Source organism: Saccopteryx bilineata, chromosome 4, assembly GCF_036850765.1.
Source record: "Saccopteryx bilineata isolate mSacBil1 chromosome 4, mSacBil1_pri_phased_curated, whole genome shotgun sequence".
Taxonomy (NCBI): Eukaryota; Metazoa; Chordata; class Mammalia; order Chiroptera; family Emballonuridae; genus Saccopteryx; species Saccopteryx bilineata.
Window position 1 is genome coordinate 131,142,694 of NC_089493.1, and position 8,630 is coordinate 131,151,323.

Below are 8,630 nucleotides of genomic sequence, written 5' to 3' on the forward strand. Positions count from 1 at the left end.
TCATTTGATTTTTTTTTTAGAAATAAGCTAGCAGCACAATCTACCTTTGCTTCTTTTTCTTTTGGTATTCCTGATTTTACTTTGTCATGTGGCTGATCAAGAGTCAAATTATTCTTCTTTGCTTCACTGTCTTCAAGCAGGGGAACACGACCGTAACTGTTATCTCGACTGGAATTTACAAGAAGTAACTGTGATTTTAGCTTGTCAATAATAATTTGTTGAAGTAACAGCTGTTCCTGTTGCTCACGTATTCTCTGCTCATAGTTTTCAGTCTTTTGCTGTAGCTCTTTTACTGCTGAATCTCTATCCATGCATGCCTGTCGGAAGGCTTCATAAGCTTTATTGAGTTGCTCACCCATGTTTTTATCCATTCCTCTCTGTCCTGTAGCATCACTATAAAGGATGGAGTAAATGACAGGTAGTTAAGAGATTCCGAGCCGATCTTTCACGCCTCGGTCGGCGGTGCCTCGCGGAGTGACTGCCAAAAAAGTTATTTTGTATATATATAAATACATTCCTAGTAAGATTTAGTAAATTGGCAGGTCCCAGCTCAAATGTGTTGTTTTTTCATTCTTGTGTTTATGAGAAACATGAGCCTGATGTGTGATAGTGATTTCTTCAATGTTTGGACATAGCCTGACCAGGCGGTGGCACAGTAGATAGAGTGTTGAACTGGAATGTGGAGGATCCAGGTTCGAAACCCAGAGGTTGCCAGCTTGAGTGCGGCTCATCTGGTTTGAGAAGGCTCACCAGCTTGAGCCCAAGGTCGTTAGCTTGAGCAAAGGGTCACTCGGTCTGCTGTAGCCTCCCCGCCCCCGTCAAAGCACATATGAGAAAGCGATCAATGAACAACTAAGGAACTGCAAGGAAGAATTGATATTTCTCATCTCTGTCCCATCCTGTCTGTCTGTCCCTATCTGTCCCTCTCTCTGACTCTGTCTCTGCCACAAAAAAAATAATAATAATAATAATAAAAATAAAATGTTTGGGCATATATCTGAAAGACAAACTCTCATTTCCTTGTCAATATTGAAGAATTCCTCTCTTTTTACTCTTAATTGTGTTGAGTACAGAAAATCCCCACCATACATATCATCTTAACTTTACACCAAACAAAGGATAGAAGAAACTTGCCTCCAGTCTTTCCCGGGAACATGGGGTACTGTAAACAACCCAGCACCACAGTTAAACAGCCTTTTTCAACCTTATCAAGCAAGGGAGGTGGGGGGTTGGGCAGACACTCAGCTTACAGCCAATTCCCCACACCTCTGTCCCACAAAATTCTATCCACTGCGCCACCGCCTGGTCAGGCAAAAGGCTAAGTTGTTTTTGTTTGTTTTTTTAAATTTTTATTTATTCATTTTAGAGAGGAGAGAGAGAGAGACAGAGAGAGAGGAGAGAGAGACATGGGGGAGGAGCTGGAAGCATCAACTCCCATATGTGCCTTGACCAGGCAAGCCCAGGGTTTCGAACCGGCGACCTCAGCATTTCCAGGTCGACGCTTTATCCACTGCGCCACCACAGGTCAGGCCCTCTGTTCCACAAAATTCTAAACTCTAAAATCCCTGTTGGTTTTTTGGTCCCCAACAGGCACATATTTCTCTGGAATACCATAGGGCGCACCTGGAAATCTTCTAGGGCAGTAGTCCTCAACCTTTTTTGGGCCACGGACTGGTTTAATGTCAGAAATTATTTTCACTGACCGGCCTTTAGGGTGGGACAGATAAATGCACAAAATAAAATTACTAAGTGACCGGCGTAAAAACTGTATTTTTAAATATAATTGTCGAACTTACGAGACAAGCATCAAGAGTGAGTCTTAGACAGATATAACAGAGGGAATCTGGTCATTTTAAAAAAATAAACCATCGTTCAGGCTTAAATATAAATAAAATGGAAATAATGTAAGTTATTTATTCTTTCTCTGCGGACTGGTACCAAATGGCCCACTGACCGGTACCGGTCCACAGCCCAGGGGTTGGGGACCACTGTTCTAGGGTGCACCAGTGCGCCCTGGTGCACATTTTGAGAACCACTGCCCTACAGGCAAGGAGGAAATTGACAAGAGGCAAGATCAAAAGGCCCTAGTGCCTGGAGCAAAGATGAGGTGTGAGAATTAGCCAGGGCTCTTCAAAGACCATACTCAAGAGCTGTAAGGACTCCAAGAGCAATGAAAAGAGCCACAAAAGGGTTTTAGAAATGCCTGTTTGGCCAGTGGTGAGGTGTGGGGGGTGAGGGGTGGAGTGGTAGGTAGTCCAAAGGGAAGATGCAATCAGATCTACAGTTTGCCTCCTGTTTCTGGAACGAGAGCTAAGGCATGCAGACAGGGTAAGCAGGAGACAGAAGTTCTGTTGGGATGCGATAGAACAGCTTGAGGACTACAGCAGTGGAAGTGGTCGTGGAAGGAGTCAAAGAATTTGAGAGATATTCAGAAACACTTGATGATGTGTAATGTGTAACAACATACAGGGGGTTGAGAGAGAGCAGCACTCAATAAAACTGGGTTTCTGCTGCACATGGCTGTATGGGAGACAGAATCCCCCCATTTAGGAGGGATCTGCCCCAAAAACATTGGTAAGGCAATTTCCACACCCCAAAAAGAGCCAAAATGCATTTCAATTTTGCCTTAACCCTGTTGGATCCCCTACTTTACTTTTGAAATAGGGTCCCTAAAGATTTTTTTTTAACTATTTTCAAAAATCAAACTGACTCTCAAAAAGGACAAGAGTTTTCCATCATTGAAGATATTTTAAAGATTCTGCCACAACTTTGAAATAAACTCCAAACAAGCTTTAAAACTGGTTTGAGCAACAGGCTAGCATTATGGAATGAATGTGTCATTTCCTATAATCACTACTTTGATAAGACTAGCACACATTTGCTGCTGAATTTAAATAGTTTAAAGAAGTACCCTTATGGAATAGTAAAGTAAAATGTGAAACTTCTTCAGGCACTACAATAATGGAAACTATGAGGCCTGGAACTAGACTGCTTTTATATTTCAAGATTTTGAAATGCCAGCAGAAAACATTGCATTTTGTAGGAAAAGATATGATTATAAAAATAACAAACAAACCCATAGCTCCTTGATCTTAATATACAAATATTTTGTTTCCATCCAGTCCTTAATACCTGTCACATTCATTCCATGTAAAAGATTTTTACTAAACATAGTTTATCAGCATTCAAGTATATCAATACTTGAATATTTGTTTACCTTGGTTTTAATTTTTTAAAATTTGCAACCTAATGCCATTTTCACAGTGAAATATTGACATCATTAAGTCTTGGAAACCACAGAAATTTCCAATCTGATTAACCACTCCTTCCCTCCCCCCCAAAAAAAGTGAGAGTTTTGCCCCGTTAAAATCAACCTAACACATCACACCTTAGAATTCAAGATTCCGCCTGACCTGTGGTGGCGCAGTGGATAAAGCGTCGACCTGGAAATGCTGAGGTCGCCGGTTCGAAACCCTGGGCTTGCCTGGTCAAGGCACATATGGGAGTTGATGCTTCCAGCTCCTCCCCCCTTCTCTCTCTGCCTCTCTATCCTCTCTCTCCTCTCTAGAAATGAATAAATAAAAATTAAAAAAAAAAAAAAGAATTCAAGATTCCTTAAATTCTGGCCGGGTGGGCTCCTTGGCCCGCTGCCTGCACTAGGCCCTGACTAGCATTTTATGAACGCTCCAAGTGCAGTTACCAGCATGTTGCCACGGCTCATAGGGAGCAGCAGAGTTATTTTTCCTCCCCACCCCACCCCCATGCTGATTTTATCTCAAAGAACCCAAAGGCAAGACTGTGGTCTGAGGCCAAATATGAAAAATGTCATCTCCACAGATAAAGAGAACAGGGTTTTTAAACAATCAGCCCACGAACCAGTATTAGCTTGTAAAACCAGACTTGTCTTCCCACTAGAGACTGTACTATCCAGTGCGGTTCTTGGGAACAAGGGCTGGAGAGTTCGAAGTGGGTGAATGCACATCTTATTGAAGATTTTTTTATTAAAACGTGGAATCGGACGTGCGGCACGGCTCTGTGTGAGTCCAGCTAAGCCTGGGCACTGGCAGTGCCAGGAAACAGGGAAGAAGGTGTGGCCCCTGCCCATCCCGCAGAACCGTGCACGAGGGAGTTGGAAAGGCCCGGCTCTCCTCTACACAAGCCCTCGGAGTGACACCTCAAGCCACTTCCTTCTGAGAAATGATGGTCACGAGCGGGAAGGGACAATGGAGCTCCGAGTTGGCTCCGGAAAGATGGAAACCGGAATAGGACGGGGTCGGGAAGTAAGCGTCCGGACAGGGCGGCGCAGGCCCGGGGAGGCCTGGCGCAACTACTCTGCGCCTCGCGGGGCCCTGCGCGAACCGGACCCTCCCGGCCAGGAAGGCGCGGCCCGGGCAGAGGCGCAGCAAGGAGGCCGCAGTACAGAGCCCTGCGACGCGGGCCACGGGCGGCAGGGCGCGGCTCGGAGCCCGGGCCTCCGACACGCCCCCCGTCCCCGCTTACCTGCTCCTCCTCCGGGGTCAGCTGTGGTGCCATGTCGGCTTGGGGCGCGGTCGCGGGTTCCATGCCGCCGCAGACACGCCGGCCCGGCGCCCCGCTCAGCAGCGCGGGGCTGGCTAGCGCATGCCGCTTAGCCCGCGGCCCGGCGTTGGTTCGCCGCCCTCGCGCGCTCCCCTGCGCTCCCGGAACCCGGCGCGGGCGGCGCTGCGGCACCCGGCAAAGGGGCGGAGGAAACACGGAAAGGCCGCGGCCTCGTCAGCGCCGCTGCTCCGACGCCGCGCGGGCTCCCGCGGGGGACACAGGGAGACGACCGCACAACGCGCCCCGGGCCAGACTAGAGGCCGCCCCCGTGGCCGCGCGAGTCCCCCGCGGCTCCATGGGGAAACTGCGCGTCTCGGCCGCTGAGTGGCGGGCGGCCGGGAGGGGGCAGCAGAGAGCGGAAGATGGGGGCGGAGGCAAGCTCCACGCGAGAGGGGGGAACGCGGCCTTGAGTGCGTGCCGCTGACGGCGCCACGCGGGACCGCGGCGTCCTGTCTGGCGGGCCGTGGCGTGCGCAGCGAGAGCCGCTGCCAGGGTTGCCTGCTCGGATCCGGGAGCGGATGCGGAGCGGCGGCCCGACCGCCGGGTCACACTGGGTTGGACTGAGCCGCGCCCGGAATTCGTCACGGGTGGAGCTGACTTCAGCCCTCGCCACCGCCGCGCCTGGAACGCCGCCCCTCCTGCAGGCCCGGTCCTCCCGCAGGCAGTTCTCACGCGCAGGCTGCGGCGCCGCGGGGCTATGCAGGAGTCACCGGGCGGGCAGGGCTGCTCTACGTTGCCTGCGTCCTTCCAGACCACAAATAAATGACAGAAAAGGGCGGAAGTCCAGGAAAGGTTAGGGACAGCCGACGGAGGATCTCCAGACCGCTGGGGAGACGCTCCTTCCAGGACCCTTCCAGTCTGTGACCCACCTCGTTTCTGCGGCATGGCAGCGGGCACTCGGGGTGCCCGCCCTCGGTGCAGGAAGGGACGCCTGGCACGCGGCCCGGTAAGGTGGCTCGAGATCTGTTTCATCACAACCCTTTACGGGAATGACAGTTTCAGCGTCACAACCGGGCGCTCCTCCGGAGTACGTTGTTTGCAGGAAGTCCGGAGGTTACCGACAGCCGACTCACTTGCCAAGGGCGCGCCATAAGGGCGGTTACTGCGCAGCAGAGGATCCTAAACGACCCTGATCAGAGGGTACTGGGCAGCGGTCCCAATACCGCCCTCATGGGTAACTTCCCGCCCTGGCACAGGGCAGGGGCTGCCCGCCTCTTCTTCGGGGTCTGCTTGGTAGCACGGAAACTTGGCTCTTGTTATTCTTGTAGCCTTGTCCACTGTTAGATCACGTTTTCTTTTTAATCGGTGGCATTTTTGTCTTTACCCTATTAAGATTTCTCTGAAACGCAAAGCTGATGCAAGGACCGTGACACAGTGAAGAAGAGAAGAACCAGCACCACGGAAAATAAAGTAGAAATAATAAAGAGATTGGAAGAGGTGAAGCTCCTTCATCCATTCGCAGAGCGTTTGGTTACAGTCGGTCAACAATCGCAACAATTTTAAAAGACAAAGATAGGATAATGGAGCATGTGAAAGGTCATACACCGATGAAAGCTACCATTATCACCAAGCAAAGCAGTGGTTTAATTGTTGAGATGGAAAGGCTGTTGATTATTTGGATAGAGGACCAAAATCAGCGCAAGATGCCCATCAGTCTCGTTTTGGTGCGAAAAAAGCACGGAGCCTCTTCAATAATTTAAAAGCTGCCCGGCCCTGACCAGGCGATGGCGCAGTGGATAGAGCATCAATCGGATGCGGAGGACCCAGATTTGAGACCCCGAAGTCGCCAGTTTGAGCACAGGTCATCTGGTTTGCTCACCAGCTTGGACCCAAGGTTGCTCGCTTGAGCAAGGGGTTTACTCATCTGCTGAGGGTCCACAGTTCAACAAAAAACTGATGATTGCCTGACCTGTGGTGGCGCAGTGGGTAAAAGTGTTGACCTGGAACGCTGAGGTCACTGGTTCAAAACCCCAGCCTTGCCTGATCAAGGCACATATGGGAGTTGATGCTTCCTGCTCCTCCTTCTGTTCTTTCTATCTCTTTCCTCTCTGTCTCTTTCTCTCTCTGTGTCTCCTCTCTCTAAAAAAAATGAATAAATAAAAAGTAAAAATAAATAAAAATTTAAAAAACTGATAATGATACTCATCTCTCTCCGTTCCTGTCTGTCCCTATCTATCCCTCTCTCTGACTCTGTCTCTGTAAATAAATAAATAAATAAATAAAGCTGCTCAGACAGCATGGGAAGGCCATTGATAATAAAAGCTGCTCAGGCCCTGGTCGGTTGGCTCAGTGGTAGAGCGTCGGCCTGGCGTGCGGAAGTCCTAGGTTCGATTCCCAGCCAGGGCACACAGGAGAGGCGCCCATCTGCTTCTCCATCCCTCCCCCTCTCCTTCCTCTCTGTCTCTCTCTTCCCCTCCCGCAGCCGAGGCTCCATTGGAGCAAGAGATGGCCCGGGTGCTAGGGATGGCTCCTTGGCCTCTGCCCCAGGCGCTAGAGTGGCTCTGGTCGCGACAGAGCGACAACCCGGATGGGCAGAGCATCGCACCCTGGTGGGCGTGCCGGGTGGATCCCGGTGGGGCGCATGCGGGAGTCTGTCTGACTGCCTCCCTGTTTCCAGCCTCAGAAAAATCAAAAAATAAAAATGCTCAGCCTGACCTGTGGTGGCGCAGTGGATAAAGCGTCGACCTGGAAATGCTGAGGTCGCCGGTTCGAAACCCTGGGCTTGCCTGGTCAAGGCACATATGGGAGTTGATGCTTCCAGCTCCTCCCCCCTGTCTCTCTCTCCTCTCTTTCTCTCTCTCTCTCTCTAAAATGAATAAATAAAATAAAATAAATTTTTTTAAATAAATAAATAGAGGGCAAATTTGCCTGACCTGTGGTGGCGCAGTGGATAAAGTGTCGACTTGGAAATGCTGAGGTCGCCAGTTTGAAACCCTGGGCTTGCCTGGTCAAGGCACATATGGGAGTTGATGCTTCCACCTCCTCCCCCCCTTCTCTCTCTCTGTCTCTCCTCTCTGTCTCTCCCTCTCCTCTCTAAAAAATGAATAAATAAATTTAAAATTTTTTTAAATAAATAAATAAAAGGGCAAATTTGCATAGTGTTAAAGTTCAAAGCGAAGCAGTGAGTGCAGTGAGCAATTTCCTCAAGACATTGGAAAATATTATCAACAAGGGAGGTTATTTGCCAGACAAAATTTTCAATGTGGATGAAACTGACTTGGTTTGGGAAAAAATGCCCAAGAGGACCTACATTTTGAGAGGGAGAAAAAGTACACAGGAACATAAGGCTCTGAAAGACAGGCTGACTTTACTCCTTAGGAGTAACGCATCTGAGGATTACAATTCCAAGCCCTTGCTAGAAACTCCAGAACTGAGAAAAGAGCTGATGCTTTTCATCTCATTGAAGCAGGAATGGCAAAGTTAGAAGAGCAAGATCCTGATACAGAGAGGTTCACCAAAGTTTGCCATACAGTTAACAAAGGCCTGAGATGCTATAAGGCCATTTATGATGAGAAAAAGAAAAACTCTGTACAGACCACCCTGGATGCCTCTTCAAGAGACTGACTCCAGCAGCAGAATCAAACCCTGACTCTAACACCAGTCCCATCGTCTCCAACAAATCCATCATCTTCTGTATCATCCAAGATTATTCAAGGTTGTATTTAAATGTTTATTTATATGCACAGAAAGGTAAAAAAAATACTATGTTAAGATAAACATCTAAGTTGCATTTAATAAGTAAATGTACCTGTTCCAACTTACATACAGCTCCATTTTTTTTTTTTAGGTGAGAGGAGGGGAGATAATGAGGCAGACTCCCACATGTGCCCCAACCAGGATCTACCCGGCACCCCCATCTGGGGCTGATGCTGGAGTACTGAGCTATTTTCAGCACTTGAGGCCAGTGCTAGAACCAGTTGAGCCACAGACTGTGGGAGGGAAGAGGGTGGAGAAGCAGATGGTTGAGTGTCCTGTGTGTTCTAACTAGATATTGAACCCACTACGTCTGCATACCTGGTCAATGCTCTATCCATTGAGTCACCATCCAGGGC

At 49.1% G+C, this 8,630-nt stretch overlaps 1 protein-coding gene and 1 long non-coding RNA gene across 5 annotated transcripts in view; one reads left to right on the top strand and one right to left on the bottom strand.

Annotated features, from left to right (window-relative positions):
- PTPN9 (protein tyrosine phosphatase non-receptor type 9) overlaps positions 1–5,917 on the bottom strand; it is a 92,530-nt gene extending 86,613 nt beyond the window's left edge. The window contains exon 1 of one of the 4 annotated variants that reach the window (XM_066278249.1): positions 5,448–5,917. Coding sequence is in view for 2 of the 4 variants with exons in the window: in XM_066278246.1 (XP_066134343.1) it covers positions 45–371 (327 nt within the window). In the remaining 2 variants the exon portion in view is untranslated. Of the gene's footprint in view, positions 1–44; positions 477–4,500; positions 4,875–5,447 lie in introns of those variants that run through there. The other 3 variants (XM_066278248.1, XM_066278250.1, XM_066278246.1) reach the window with 3 other exon arrangements.
- Positions 5,387–7,831, top strand: LOC136336507 (uncharacterized). Its single transcript, XR_010731465.1, has 2 exons — positions 5,387–5,524; positions 5,912–7,831. It is a non-coding gene; the product is annotated as an uncharacterized lncRNA (long non-coding RNA).
- Positions 7,832–8,630: the final 799 nt, after the last annotated feature.